The sequence below is a fragment of the Leptopilina boulardi genome, unplaced genomic scaffold (assembly GCF_019393585.1).
Source record: "Leptopilina boulardi isolate dan_hultmark-lab unplaced genomic scaffold, ZJU_Lbou_2.1 LbouV2_31, whole genome shotgun sequence".
Lineage (NCBI taxonomy): Eukaryota > Metazoa > Arthropoda > Insecta > Hymenoptera > Figitidae > Leptopilina > Leptopilina boulardi.
This window is the reverse complement of record NW_026137874.1, coordinates 3,826,787-3,842,922: the sequence shown is the minus strand read 5'-3', so window position 1 is coordinate 3,842,922 and position 16,136 is coordinate 3,826,787. Positions and strand designations below refer to the sequence as shown.

General features: G+C 33.8%; 1 protein-coding gene across 3 annotated transcripts in view; it reads left to right on the top strand.

Moving 5' to 3' along the window:
• Window positions 1–16,136, top strand: part of LOC127283427 (C-terminal-binding protein) — a 29,438-nt gene that overhangs the window by 7,916 nt on the left and 5,386 nt on the right. Inside the window, exons 1-7 of one of the 3 annotated variants that reach the window (XM_051308292.1) lie at window positions 12,773–12,931; window positions 13,684–14,179; window positions 14,352–14,639; window positions 15,057–15,245; window positions 15,355–15,444; window positions 15,655–15,811; window positions 15,947–16,124. In XM_051308292.1, the coding sequence (XP_051164249.1) occupies window positions 13,982–14,179; window positions 14,352–14,639; window positions 15,057–15,245; window positions 15,355–15,444; window positions 15,655–15,811; window positions 15,947–16,124 (1,100 nt within the window). In that variant the 5' untranslated portion in view covers window positions 12,773–12,931; window positions 13,684–13,981. Of the gene's footprint in view, window positions 1–12,772; window positions 13,056–13,683; window positions 14,180–14,351; window positions 14,640–15,056; window positions 15,246–15,354; window positions 15,445–15,654; window positions 15,812–15,946; window positions 16,125–16,136 lie in introns of those variants that run through there. The other 2 variants (XM_051308293.1, XM_051308290.1) reach the window with 2 other exon arrangements.

Below are 16,136 nucleotides of genomic sequence, written 5' to 3'. Positions count from 1 at the left end.
TACATTGTACCTATCACCAACTCCGGAACTGGACTTTAGCCGAGTCGCTCGTTGCGAAAGCAGTTTTACGAGCACTCTCGTTCTTCCCTGCGCGACGCGCTCTCTGATTGCTCTACTTAATTGCGATGCGTAACGGGTCGCGAGGCGAGCTGCTGCTTTTTTTTATTGCAAACTATACGTAAATCAATAGCACGTTTCTTGCCTCGAAATCTTTCCTAGAATCGCATTTCCAGGGAATATACATATTCGCCCCTTTTCAATTGAAAATGAATTTTTTAATTGAGAAAATATTCTTTCTATAATCTAGTCTTAATGATATTAATCGATATTTTAATGATACGATGGGTCATGTTTCAGTTTCTAGAAAGAATAATAATGAAAAAAATACAAGTATTGACTTACAGGTTTAAATCGACCTGTAGTTGCACTTGTGTCCTCGATAACGAGCAATTCCTAACGAGTCGTAAAGTAGCTATAGTTTCAATTTAACAATAAACACGTTAAACAATTTTTACTATAACGCTATTATTGTATTATATATTAAGTTAGGTTTTTAAAATTTAACAATGTTTTTACGGATATATAATGATCTCACAGAATACAATTCCTCGATTATTTAATTTGTAATTACTTCCCAGTGGATTATATGTCTAGTGACGAGTTTGTTGTTACGTAAGATGAAGTTGCAAAGATAACTGAATAATAGAAATGACAATTCGCTTTCTGAAAATAAAAATATATATAGGTAAATATTTTTATTGATTCACCTATATTCGATCAAACAGGCCTCAAATTATACGACTTTTTCAAACTTTTTTTACATTTTTTTCCAAATTTTTTAACAAAATACAATTTTTCTCTAAATTAATTATTTTATTATTGTTTTCAGAATTTTTTTTTAGAAATTTGTCCTACTTAATTAAAATTAAGGAATTAATACACATAATAACAAAGTAAAATAGTATTTATTAATCAAATTTAATTAAAATAAAAAAATCGACTTTTTCGACTTTTTTTGAGCCTTAAAGTCGATCCGATGCCTGATTATAGAATTATTTACAATTAGACTTGGAATTAGTATGTCGTTTATATATTGAAGATTGTCCATGGCACATGTCATTTTATGATTTCAATTTGCATTTGCTCAAGAGCTCTTTCAATTATTCCCTTCCCCTCTCTCGACTATATTTTCTTTTGGTGTGTTCAATTGGAAAAGAACAAAAGTTTAAATCCTCCTTTCTTGACTGATGATGAGTCAGGAAATGAATTTTCTCGCAAGAAAGAAGCAATCGGTTGTAAATAATATTTAACGCGCGCGTGCGCAGAAAACCCATTTAGCTTATTAAAATTGTATTCTTGATTCTTCTTTTGAAAGTAACATCTCTTCTCTCTTCGTCATATAATAACCAACTCTCTCGGTTGCGATTCTTATACCCTTTTGCGCGACTGATTTATTACTCGTATTTTACTCGAAGGCTCGTCCAACATTTCACGACGTTGCGGGAAAAGAGAGCTGACTCTCCACCATAACAACGCGGGGGAATTGATGTACAGAAAGAAAAAGCGAAGAGAGAAATATCGTAGGAGTAACCGGTTGCCTTGTCTCTTTTAGATCGTTCTGTATAAATTTCAGTTCAGTAACGGCTTAAGTGACGCTTTAATAGAGTAGCAGTGTGTATGTGTATGTAGCAGGTGCCCCCTACTATTTTGTACACCGGCAGGTTTTCTCTCCCACTTCGCGATAAATTGCGATACACTCACATCTATGTATGTAATTTTATAACATTCGCTGTTATCCCCACTTATTTTCTCTTATAGCCTCTTTTATATAAGCCTAGCAAACTGACCTCTCTCAACTATCAAACACACGACTTCTCTCATTTTCTGAATTCGTCTCTCTGTTTTTCTTCACAAGGTCAAAACTTTTCACACAGGTCAGAATGATCAGTTATTTTTCATACTTCATAAATCAAATATCAAGCATAACGAAAAGCTTTCTGTAAAACGAATGACAAAAAGAAAGAAAAGTTGAGAGACTAGAAAAGTCAGTGACATTCGAGAAATAACGTGATTCGCTTCTTGGTTTTCATATGTGCACTCACTCGCACGTGTATACTCAGAAGAGTTTTCCAGAGGTCCTATTTCCCGAGTTAAAAAGTTTTTCCAGTGTGTGGTCTCGCGTTCTCCTCCTTTTTCTTTTTTTATATACACTCAACACTGCGGTCATTTGCAGACTTATTTCTTCTTTTTTGACTCCATTCCACACATTGAAAAAATACATATCTTGATTCTTAATTTGAATAAATGCTTTTTTTACCGATTATAAAATAAATAGGAAGCAATAGAAAGGTCGTTGAAAATTGTCCTATTTATTAACCATGGAACTTGTAATTTATGTTTGTTATACTCATAAATTCCCAACTTATCAATATATTGACGATATATAAACGAGAATATAAATACAATAAGTGCGTCATGAATGTATAAAGTGTTGTAATTAGTATATACTAGGAATAATATAAATCAGAAACAAGACGATAATGAAAGATTATTCAGTATTTGATTCAGCATTTTTTTACCCCCCTATATATAAAGATTCGTAAGAATTTCAAAATCTTCTGTCGAATCAGCCAAAGCTTAAAGTCCTCTGATGCAAACGTAATCTCTTTCAGTGTGTGTATTTGCATTCCAACGAAATTCGACTTTCAAGTAAATTTGCAATTGTAAATAAACAGTGAATTTCAAAATAAAAAAAAAAAAAGAAAAACAAGAACAATTATAATTTTAAGAAAAGTTGGTATAAATATGAAAAAATATGATATAAATAAGAAAAATTATATTGTTTATAAAAAAAATTATTAGATAATAACAAATGATTTGTTGCAGTAGTCATTGTTTCTTCCCTCTTCTATTAAAATGATTTTATATACTCGATTAAATAGCAAATAATCACGAGAATTGTGTGAACAAATACACAACACAATTTGTATAGTTTGATTGACGTAGCCGGAGGCACACACGAGGCAGGTCATAAATGACCCAATAATTGCTATTGTGTTCCCTCAAACTCTCCCATAAAATACACACAGAATTACTCTAACTAGTACTTTTTTTATATTAGTTATTCTTGGAGGGAATTATTGATTTTTTTTACAATGTTTGACACTGAGCAAAATATTTCTGTTGAATAAACATTTCCGCTGAAAGCATAAAAATTATTGATTCAAAAATATGTGTGATATAAATTTTATATTGTATTGCTATATTACCTGAGTTAATTTAGGACTTTTTTTTGAATCTCCATTTAGAGAAACAGAAGAGTTTTGTTCAAACCTTACTACCTTAAGGAAAAATGTCTTGATATAAAGTATTGAAGGAAAGAAAACGACATCGAAAATTGTCAACTAAAATGTTTCAAAAGTACAACTATACTCTGAAAGTTTTCTCCCGTAACTACGTTACTTATAAGTTACTGTATACGACACTCTTTCGCTCGTTTATCTCTCGATTTTGAGTGATTTATCTATGTCATTCTATTGATTATCGCTCCTATTTTGACTGATGTGAATTTCAAAAGTGTCACACAGCATTTATGACTCAATTTCCTGATTCTTGTTATTCTTCTTTTGCCCTCTCCCCTATTTCTTTTAGTCGTTGTCGTCACTGAAGGTTAAGTACGAGCCAGGGATAATGGGGGTAGCGCATCGTCATTGTAAACAGACTCGAGCAGTAAGCAGCTCCGGGATTTAGTTCTGGGTACAGAAGGAGGAGTAAAAGCGGGTAAAAGAGAGAGAGAGAGAGATGTGAGTTGGTGGCTGGAGCAGACGTAGGGCTAAAAGGAGGATAGAGGGGAAAGGAAGAGTGGGGAAGACGACTGTCGAGGGTGGGAAGTTGCCATCGATCGGGTTGCTACTCCACTACTATAGGAGTCAAGATGCCATCCCACTACACTGAGAACTAAACTCCATGAAACTACTCCCGCCACGCAGTTGTCTTGCCACACGCATACACATATATACACCAAGCTCGCGAATCTACCTGCGTGCACAAACTCGCGTTCACGCGTTTCTGTAGAGAAAAGAGAGAGAGAGAGAGAAATACTCAACAAGATAGGAGAAGAAGCCCTTTATTAGTTTCCCAATGTGAAGTATAAAATGCTGCAAAAAACCCGGTAAAGGAGATTTAAATTCTTTGAATTTCGTTCTTAATGAACGTTGAAAAGGTTATTTTTACTTTTTTGGTACGCGAATTCAATTTTTGTTCCTATTTCCTAATGATTCACATTTTTGTTTTTATTAGACATTTCTGAAAGGTTTACATAATTGATAATAATTTATTGAAACCTTGCCGAAATTTGCTAGAGTTTACTACTGGCGCGGTACTAGTACCAGTATAGCGGCAGATACTGGCTGGAATTTCAGATTTCTAGGTTGGCATCATTTGCAGAGTAATTTTATTGTATTTTACCTTTTTTTTTTTTTTTTTTTTTTTTTTTTAATATTTCAACAATACCAGAAATATTATTTTTACCAGTACGAATATTTCCAAGTTTTTAATTAAAAAGTATTAATTATTATTTATTTAGATAATACAGTACAATTTCGGTAAGTGTCGGGTGGGCATCATGGACTCTTTCGTTTCATCAAAGTTTCTGCCCCGAATTTCAATATTCATAATTTCTCGCCCAGGGAATCACTAGAAAGACTAATGACAAATTTTGATTAATACACAAGGTCGTAACAGAGGGTTATTCGGTTTGGAATGGTTGCCAAGTATTTTTGTATTGAACGATGAATGAAATGTTAACTCCTAAAATCGTAATACATTTCTGAGTATTTACTACTCAGGTTGAGTGTACTGGACTGTATAGTAAGGAAAAGGGGGAAGAGTAGAGAGAGAGAATTAAGAGGAGGAGGTACGAAGCAACAAAGTCAGCAATTGCACTGTAACTTGTGAGTTTGTACGGAAACCAAGCGGTATGTATACAGAGAATGAGAGAGGGACTTTTGACGTCGTTCGCTTCGTTGGAAAAGGGGCCGGGGCAGTCTTCTAGAAGTCGGTATGACAGGGCTCCTTTTTTACCTTCGTGTGTTCAACTTAACCCACGCCACTTTGATCCATCCTCTCTCGCAAAACACCAATCTACCAGCCAAGGGCACAGTATGCGCTTCCTCAGTATTCTTGGTTTCGTTTGGTAATGGCGACAAAACGTTTCTTCCTTTTCACTAAACATGCCCCAGTATGATTTTTAAAATATTCTTTTATTTATTCTTGAAATTACATAAAAAATTACGATATTTGCAATAATCGATTTTCCACTAATCAACTTTATAAAATTTGCATTTTTAGATGAATTAGAGGATCTCTAAGGTGAATTATGCGTCGCGTCGGTAAATTAATCGAATACAAGTAGCTGGAGCCTGAACTCTCTCGATGAGAGATTAGCATTTTATTGTATGCGCGAGATTCACTCGAGAGAAGCGACTTGAACGGAGCAATGAAGAGAAAGAGAGAAGTCCATTGGCCATTACACGCGTGCATGGCATGTGTGACGAGAATCGCGCACAGTGCATATTCAAGGCCGATTCTGATGCGCGCTGAATGTACCCCCCCTCTCTCTCTCTCGATCACTGCTTTCGAATTGAGAACGTTTAAAAGTGCCATTTCCACTCGGAAATGAACAATTATCGAGTTGAAACTAATTTACTTGATAATGTACTTGTATAAATAATAATCATTGAATATTTAATTTTATTGCGTATGCAATCGGCAATTTTACTCATTATATCTGAGAAAAATTATTTTATTTATAAACTGAAAGTTTATTTCTCATCGCTTATATTTGCTGTTTAAAATTATAGTTGTCTCTAATTTTAATTTCCAAAAAATTCGTATGTTTTCTTAAAATCTATATTTAAATTTGAAACCCCTTATGGTTAATGTTTCAATATATGCATACAATGTTGAGAAAATGAGGGAGCATTTTGTCTTTTCTTCTCGGTTTTGTCTGTCCTTTTCTTTCACTTGAGAAAGAGAGGCGCAAGTATCGACGAAGGGCCATTTTTTAAATTCGCCCGACGCGTCCCTCGCAATTACTCGACCGGTTCCTTTCGGTTCTCTCTCTCCCCTCGACGAAACGGTACTTGGAAACACTGAGGTATTTCGCGATGCCTCTTTCACGTATTGCACATCGCATAGCAGGTACGATAAGCTTGACTGCCGATACGATCCTCTCTCTGCAAAAATATACAGGAAAAGCGAGAGATATATATAGTGATAGAGAAGAGAGAGAGATTTCAAATAGAGGAAAAGAATAGACTGTTTCTTGTTCGATCGAATTCCATCAATATTTTCATTAATTGAGGAGGGAAATGCTTCAATAATAAATCAATATAGACGCAAGAGCAATTTATGCCAACGTGCATTATGTCCCATAGTTTATTCCAAGTGTTTGTAACGTAACGTTTATTACCTTGTTTGTATGCACATACATTAATTGTGAGAAATATGTTCGCTCGGCACGTGATGATAGTTTTTATTTTTTAGAAGAATCGAATGTTTTCATACATTTCATATATATATATATGTGCGATTCCAAGTGAGATTTTGACTTTTTCGGAGTAGGTTAACCGATTGCAATGAAACTTTGGAATTTTGTTATATATAGTAAGACTAATCTTTAACGTAAATTTCAGCCTAAAATATTTGTTAGTTTACGAGATTTGCAATAATAACAAAAAATTTAAAACTGCTATATCTTCCGTTCTAATAATCGGATTGAGGTCTACTTTTTTTTAAAATGTCAAGGAAAATGAGAGGAATAAATCTCTTTCAGAACATTTTTTTATAATTTTACAACTAAAAAAATTATTAAATAATAATTGAATAACTTTCGCGCGACTAACTAAAATTCAATCACTTAAACGCTAAAATGATCTTACCTGTGTTTTCTTTAATGTTCCAAAGGATTTTTATTGTAAATGTAAGTTTAACTTAAGAAATTTTATTAATTTATTAGTATAAACAATTGAGATTTCTGCTAGTTGACGTGCAGACGACATTGCGCACGCAGCATTCTCACATAGCCAACTGACGTGATTCGTGGACTAAATTGGCTATGTGAGAATGCTGCGTGCGCAATGTCGTCTGCACGTCAACTAGCAGAAATCTCAATTGTTTATACTAATAAATTAATAAAATTTCTTAAGTTAAACTTACATTTACAATAAAAATCCTTTGGAACATTAAAGAAAACACAGGTAAGATCATTTTAGCGTTTAAGTGATTGAATTTTAGTTAGTCGCGCGAAAGTTATTCAATTATTATTTAATAATTTTTTTAGTTGTAAAATTATAAAAAAATGTTCTGAAAGAGATTTATTCCTCTCATTTTCCTTGACATTTTAAAAAAAAGTAGACCTCAATCCGATTATTAGAACGGAAGATATAGCAGTTTTAAATTTTTTGTTATTATTGCAAATCTCGTAAACTAACAAATATTTTAGGCTGAAATTTACGTTAAAGATTAGTCTTACTATATATAACAAAATTCCAAAGTTTCATTGCAATCGGTTAACCTACTCCGAAAAAGTCAAAATCTCACTTGGAATCGCACATATATATACATTCGAAACGCTAAAATCATGATTACTCGAAATATAACTATATTAGTTTTTTTTCGTTATTTTCTATTCTATCTCTATTTCAGTGGCAAAGCTGCTTTTTTCTAAATGCCGATAAAAACTTGGTCCTGATTCACATTCTGAGCTTTTTTCTCTTTAAGGCTGGCTCCTAAAGCCAAAAGTTCCATTTGCAATAAATCATGCAAAGTTCGCTCTCGTACAATTTTTTGATTCTTATCCAACATATGCATCGTCGGAATTGAAAGAGTATAATAGGAAAGAGAGCCTATGAGAGAGGAAAAAAGAACGATATATACTTGTCCAACTTACCGTATTCAAGTAATTTCGCACACCAACTTACTGGCCAAAAAAACTAAGATAAAAAAAAGTATCAAAACCTTATTCTTGAGGAACAGAGTATATATGCACAAGACAAAGACCTCGACGGCAAGAGAAAAAGAAAGTTCCAAGATTTGAAAAGTTAGAGGGGTTTGAAGAAGCAAGAGTACTTTTGACGATTCAATTGTAAATTATTTATGCGGACACCCGAAATGCCCGCTGGAGGAGCGTGTAAAAGTGGTAATCCCAAAACACACTACTCACCCTGCGGGGGTCGAAGCGCGAGTTTGGGGCGAAAGGGGTTGGTGGGGGAGGGGGTGGCTTGGAGAACCAAAGTTTCGCTTCAGGAGCGGAGAACTTAACTGAGTTAACTTTGCTGCCGAACCAAACTTTCCGCCAACTTTAAGTAGTCGCCTCAAACCCAGCTTTTCTCTCCTCTGCCTCCCAGTCTTCCTTTCGTCTCCTCTTGTTCAGATCTCGTTCAGAAGAGCAATGAAGACAGACCTAGAGAGAAGAGATAGATAGATATATACACACATATACATGTGTAATACACACAAGTGTCTCGCACCGATTCATCTGCGAAATCCTCGCCCAAAGCCTAAATGTCCCGAACTCTCCACTTAATCGACTTCTATATTTGAGAACGTTGTTGCAATTATATATATAAAATATTTAGATGTGGAAAAGCATTCCGGAAATTAAAAAAACATTTTTTTAAAGTTTCAAGGTTGAACGAATAACCCAGGTGTATATAGTGAAGTTGGCAAGTTTAAGGTAGCCTTCTAACTTGGAAGCTTTCAAAACGGAAATGCTCGAGATTAACACTTTCAAGTTTTCGACTATCCCAAAACTTGAACGGTTTTCAAATTGAAAGCGTTTTAACTTTTTTAAAGACTTGTTTATGATTTTTCTAGTTTGTTTTTCAATTACTGAGATTTGCTTTTCTTTCGCATAAACTTTTCGATAACAATATAATAATATTCAGAATTTGATTTTATAATAGTTTAAAAATAGTACAAATAATAGTAATAATAATGATAATAATAATAAGATGATTAATACTCTAGGCTTAGATAATCTCTAATTACTGAGTTAGCTTAAATAGATGGAATGCTTTAGCAGAGATTTCATCTTTGGTTATGGTCTCTCTCTCTCTCTCTCTCTTGGTGACTAGACTCTCTAATTTCCTCGATAAAACGTTATCGCGTATTCAAAGTTACTATGTTCCCAAACCTAACGGTATTTTGTATAGCGGAAGTGTTTGCGCGAGAGTATATGAAACCTTTAACACGCGTGATTTTTTCTTTTTTTTTTTTTTGGTCAGAGAATGAAACGACGACACAGAGACTAAACTTGAAGTACGGGTGTTAACTGTTCCTCAGATAATATGGGCGCACTTGGAATTGCTAATGAGAAGTGTGTCGCTTGACTAACGAGAAACCCAAGTGCACCACACGAATGAAAAGCCCCCCAAGCTTCCACACTGGCCCCATGCACAAACTTACAAAGAGAAGTTAATGCCATACGACTCTCAAACATCAAGAGCGGGAAATGCTTTACGTGGCAGCGTCTCTCAACTTCCGCCTCGAGAAATTATTTTTGTTTCAGGCTAATAAAAATCTAATGAGCAAAAGTGTAAATAATTTCAATGTTACTATAAACTCTCTAGTATAATTTTTAAAAAAATCCAAAAGATTAAAAATGCTATAAAAAAATAGATGAAATCCTGTTATATCCCTTCAATAAAAAGAAAGTTGACTATATGAACGTCCATTCATGAATTCATGACACTTGGATATCGGTGTTTCGATACAATATTAAACGATGCCATAACCGTTTTTCATGATACCGAAAAAGCTTATACTGTGTGTGGAGGTATTAAGTTTATCCATCCTCGGACCGTAACGCACGCAAGCGCGGATATACTTGTTCCGTACAAGAGAGAAGGGAAAAAAAAGTTGACAGTCTCCTATAGATTGTTAACTCTTATCAGTACGCTAGTTTCTTTACCTTATTTTTACAGACACTGTTAATGGATCTTTTATTATTTTTTCAGCTCACCCGAAAATTGTCATTGCGATAAAAAAATGAAAATGAACTTCGCAGTCACGCAATTGAATTAGGATAAATCATCATCTTCATCACTTTTTATATTAATATAGCTGTGCTTTCTTTTCTTCGCAACGAACAATAATATCAGTGTGGTCTTGGAAAAAAATTGGATGCGAAATGCAGGAAACAAACTGTTATCGACTCGATTGAATGGCTCTATCAGCGGGTCGTAAAAGCGAGATCGAAGATGGGATTGTTGGTGAATTCCTGAACCGTTTCTCAGGCTCCTTGCTGCCTCAGTTTTATGAAGTTTCTGTCGATGCAGTGAGTCGACGCATTTCGATACCCCTTTTTTTCTCTTTCTCTCTCTTTCTCGTTGTCGTTTGAATTTCGCGTGTCGCCAATAAAAAGCAAGCCACCTTCGTGAGCCAAGTTTAGAAACAAACTTTACTTTATCGTGGCTCGATTGGAAGTTGAGGGCGCGGGAAATACGCGAGAGAGGGATAGAGAATGGGGGGGAAGCTTTGTCCCCACTCACACTCTTACTCGAAGTAAAGTTGCTTTCAGGTTAGACAATAATTGGATAACTTCGCCCTCATAGCATCCCCCTACCCAATCTTACCGGTCTCTCTCTCTCTCCCGACTCTTCCCTTCTCTCTCACTTTCTCACTCTTCATCTCAATTTCTGAGTTTCTGTCTTTCTTGCACCCTTATTCTTTTTTTTGTCTTCTTTTTCTTTAACTCGAAAAACTCTGTTGCGCACTGAGATTAAGCTAAAGGGGTTGAATTCAACCACTGATTCTGAAACGCGTTCGCCTTTTTAAAAGTGCAACCATTTCTTCTCATTTTGCGTTTCCTTTTTATTTAAAGAAAAACTATCTTCGAATTTCCTTTTACTTTTGCAACTCATTCTTTCTTCCTCGAGTTGATTGAAAACGTAAAAAGCGTTTACCGAACATTTTACCTGAAAGGAACTATTCTAAACAGTTTGATACAAAAAATTGTCTATTTTTGAAAAAAATGTCGATTTCAGTAGAAAAACAATTAATTGATATATTTATCTCTATTGGAAAAAACAGTGAATCTTGTCGAGTCGGTAAATATGTATTTCGTGTTGAGGATCGATGGGATATACCTCTGGGTGATATCTAAAGAGATAGATTTTATATATACACGTATGTAGATACAGTGCAGGTCATGATTGCAGCCAGCTGTCGAACACAAGCATAATCTCTCCCCTTTCGCTTCTCTTCCTTTTGACGATATGAGAGCCTGCGTTTTCGCTGAGTTGACACAACATGTGCCCAAGTCAAAGTGCTTCGGTTTGCACTTCGCGTCCTGGCTTTCGCTGAGGGCAGCAGCGATCTTCGTTTTATAGCCTCCGCAGGCTATATTTCTGATTACATGTGTGAATCACGATCAATCAAATCCTACCTTTGTCAATCTTCATACAAACTGACAATATCCTATTAAACAAATCAATATCAATCTTCATATTGTTAATTTAATTAACCTAGTCAGCAAAAGTGTCCATTGACCTTCCGAAACAAACACTTTCGAGAAAACTATGTTTTAGTTTTCTAATTTTTTTCCCAAAAATTTTACTTTAAAAACATTTAATATTGTAATTTTGCAATTACTTTTATAACAGTAAAATTAATCAAAATTTACAAAGAAAAATAGTTTTCAATGAAATTAGTCTATTCCTGTTTTTGTAATTAATATTTTTATGTTAAGTTGAATGTTCAAAAAATATGCCCTTCTTTCTAATTTGAATTTAAACAATCTTTTAAGGTTATATATTTTTTGACAACTAACAAGTAGTTTCTTTATCAAGAAATATAACTAGCTGCAGGGTTCCTACGCTTTCTGGAAACCTGGAAAAGTCAGGGAATTTTATTTGGTATGGAAAAGTCATGGAAAAAGTGTAAAACACCTGGAAAAAAAATTAAATCATTTTAAAATTTCATCTAAATACATTAGGGTCATGTGATTGTTGTTTAATGAATTTTGTATATTTAATAACTATTTTTATATAAACCATACTTTTATGCAGTATGGAAAAATCATAGAATTTTGTTCGAGAGAAATCGTAGCATATTTTTTGTATATTTAATTTAACATAAAAATATTAATTACACACACAAGAATACTAGACTAATTTCATAAAAAACTATTTCTTTGGTTTTGAAGTATAACTTAAAAAACTTATTAAAATGCATAAAAATAATTTAAAGAATTTTACCAATTAAAATAATGTGTAGCTTTTATGTACGTCTTTTTAATAAAAAAGAAAAAAAAACTTGACGTTTGTAAAAACTGAAAGATTGTACGTCAATTATAAGTAATAATAAACATCTGGGACAATTGTTTGATATCGAACACGTGGAATAAATTTTGTGTATATACATAGTTTTAGATCTCATTCAAAGTTGAGTTTGTGAGTGAAATAAACGTAAACGATTTAACTCTTTATATTGTATATGAATTGTATATATATATATATATGTGTGTGTGTGTGTGTGTGTGTGGAATAGTTCATGCATGGGAGGGCGCCACGTGTCGTGCCACCTGCATTTCTATTATATATACGGGAAAATAGCAAATCTAGAAATTGTACTTTCATCTTAAACTTGAAAATTTCGTATTATTCTCTTAATTGTGAATGTTGACAGTTTTCTCTTTAAGAAAATTTTTTTTAATAAATTTTAGTATGCATTTGTATACGAGAAGTGAAACATGCATCACTCAAATCAGTGGTGTTGAATTGGGTATAGACATGGTGCTAAAAACGTCGACCCACTGACCAACGCCAGTTTCATGAACTCATTTCAAAAACATCAGCCCCAGCCAGTGCAAGCCAGTGTGTGTCTTCCTGTAGAATCTTCGCCAATCTTTCGTCAATTTTCATAAACGGTATGTCATTTTCCCGTAGTGATTTTCATTCTCTTCGATTCATTTGAATCTCGTGTATTATGCACAAAGTTTTTCCCGATGGTGAATACGGTAAATGAGACACGAAAAGCCGGTGCGCTCGAAGGTAACCTAAAAAGTAAAACTCGCTACGAAGCTAACGACCGCTCCTGCCTCTCGTACATCCAGATTTTCACAATTTCATAACTATTTTTGAGTTAAAAAATAAATCAGAGTGAAAAGCAGTGTGACTTTAATGGTGTGCATGAAATTTCTTTTGGTGTTTTGTGCTTTCGAGATGAAAAATTTGGTGGATATATCTGTGATCTTGGCTTCATGACAAAAGCTGTCACGATGCTTCGATTTCCGTAGAAAGTACTGTTGAAAATCAAACCCGAGAATCAATGAATCCATGAACCCTATGTCGAATTTATTTATGTGAATTTTATCCCGACTTGTTATATTTTTCTGTTTAGTGATAAATTTTGAAATTGACTACGAGAGTTAATTGGATTTTTTTCCTCATTAATAATATGAATATAATTTTCTCAATAAATAAATATTAAATATCGTTATCTAATTAAAAAATTTTGTTTTATTTTTAAAATAGATCTTAATTAAACTTAACCTTAAAAGGGTAATTGTATAAACTTTTATGTTATAAGATTTTGTTTTATTGACAAAGAAACATAACCTAAAAAATAAGTCGTTAAATTTTTTTTTGTATTAAATATGTGTTAATTTATTTGTTTCAGGTGTCGGTGTTTAAGGAGTCGTGATGCATTGGAGGTTCGGCGGACCTTGTTCAAAAACCGACCAAAAATCAATGTTGCAGAATCAGTTTGTGTGACACAAAGCGACTCAATTTAAAAAGAAAGAAAATTTTGAATTTATAAATAGTGAGTGACAAATATTTTAGACTATAGGAGGGGTTTTATTTTTCATTTAAAAAAAAATAAATAACCCCGTTGTGTGAGTGAGCTGAAAGTCGATCTTTTCCAAAAAAAAGTTCGCAGAGTGCAAATTTTTAAAATAGGGGGGGCTATCTGACCGATGGACAAACGGAAGATGATGCCCAAACGCCCTCGAATGGATAACCTGAGAGGTCCGATCGCTAACGGGCCGATTCAGGCAAGACCACTGGTGGCTCTTCTCGATGGACGGGATTGCTCCATCGAAATGCCAATTCTCAAGGATGTAGCGACAGTCGCCTTCTGCGACGCACAATCAACTTCTGAAATTCACGAGAAGGTATTAATCTCAAAATTCCCAAATATTATTTTTTTTTTAAATTCTGACATTAATTTTTATATTTTTGTTAATTCATTTAGATATCGAGTATTTAATAATTGACTCAAGTTATGTAGTTTGCAATTTCATGTTTTTTCTCTAAATTATTATTAATTTGTGATTTTCTCAACAGGTATTGAATGAAGCTGTTGGTGCATTGATGTGGCACACAATTATATTAACCAAGGAGGATCTCGAGAAATTCAAAACATTAAGAATCATTGTACGAATTGGATCGGGGGTGGATAACATTGATGTCAAAGCTGCTGGTGAACTTGGCATCGCTGTGTGCAATGTGCCTGGCTATGGAGTTGAAGAAGTAGCTGACACCACACTCTGCCTCATTCTCAATCTTTATCGACGTACATACTGGCTAGCGAATATGGTTCGCGAAGGCAAAAAATTCACAGGACCCGAACAGGTGTGAAGAAATTTTATTAACTTGAAAAAAAATTGTAGATTCATTTTTTTCGATTATTGGAAGAGTGAAATGTAAAAGACTAGTTACACTAGTTAGCAAAGTTTCAGTATCTTTTTCACTCATCCAATAATTGAAAAAACTGTTTTTCAATTTGAGATTTCAAGAAAATTTTTTTTATGAAACAAGAAAAACATAGTTAAAATTTAATTAAAACAAATTTTTAATTAGCTTAATTTTTATTTAAACGGATTTTAACTTATGTGAAATATTTATTTAACAGAATTGCTATTTCGATATATTTTTTGTGGAATCTTCATTAATATCATCGAAATGAAAGTATAAAAAACATGAAAGAATTTTTTGAAATTAAAATTTCAAAATTATATATAAATAGATGAAATTTTGAATTTATTTAAGGTAAGGGAAGCAGCACAAGGCTGTGCAAGGATACGGGGCGACACTCTTGGTATTGTAGGATTAGGCAGAATCGGATCGGCAGTTGCTCTTCGTGCAAAGGCCTTCGGTTTCAACGTTATCTTTTATGATCCATACCTTCCTGACGGAATCGAAAAATCGCTGGGTCTTACCAGGGTTTACACATTACAGGTAAATACGATATTGCAATTAATTGGTTGTGCCAATATATTTCCATTTTTGTAATTTTCAAATATTTTACATTTTTGAGTGAAAATATTAATGAGGACATATTTTTTAGGACTTGTTATTCCAATCAGACTGTGTATCCCTACATTGTACCTTGAACGAGCACAATCATCACCTAATTAATGAATTCACCATCAAACAGGTAAAAATTTTTTAGAATATTTGTTTCTATCCTTTCTATTTATCTACACATGTAGTAATCACAAGTTAATTTATTTTCTTTACCCTATTCGCTTTTTTGCACTTATTTTGAAAGTTTTAATTTATTTTGACAATTTGTTACCTATTTAATTTATTCTAAAAGATCTTAAAGATCCTTATTTATAATAAAAAAAAAAAAAATTAAATTTAGATGAGACCTGGAGCATTTCTAGTAAATACAGCACGTGGAGGATTGGTTGACGATGACGCACTTGCTGCGGCTTTGAAACAGGGTAGAATTCGTGCAGCGGCACTTGATGTTCATGAAAATGAACCCTATAACGTATTTCAGGGCCAATCTGCCCAATGTAAGTCCCATTATCTTAATTTACCTTCGTTCTTTCATATTATATAATTATTTTTTCAATTTTTGACTTTTCTTTTTTGTTTCTTAGTTTATTTTTTGTAAATTAGATGTTTTATGATTTTATTTTTCTTGACAGGTCCTTTGAAAGATGCTCCCAATCTTCTTTGCACACCACATGCTGCATTCTATAGTGACGCGAGCTGCACGGAACTTCGCGAAATGGCAGCGAGTGAGATACGACGAGCCATCGTCGGTCGTATTCCTGATTGCTTAAGAAATTGTGTCAACAAAGAATACTTCCTGTCCTCATCTGGGTGAGAATTCTT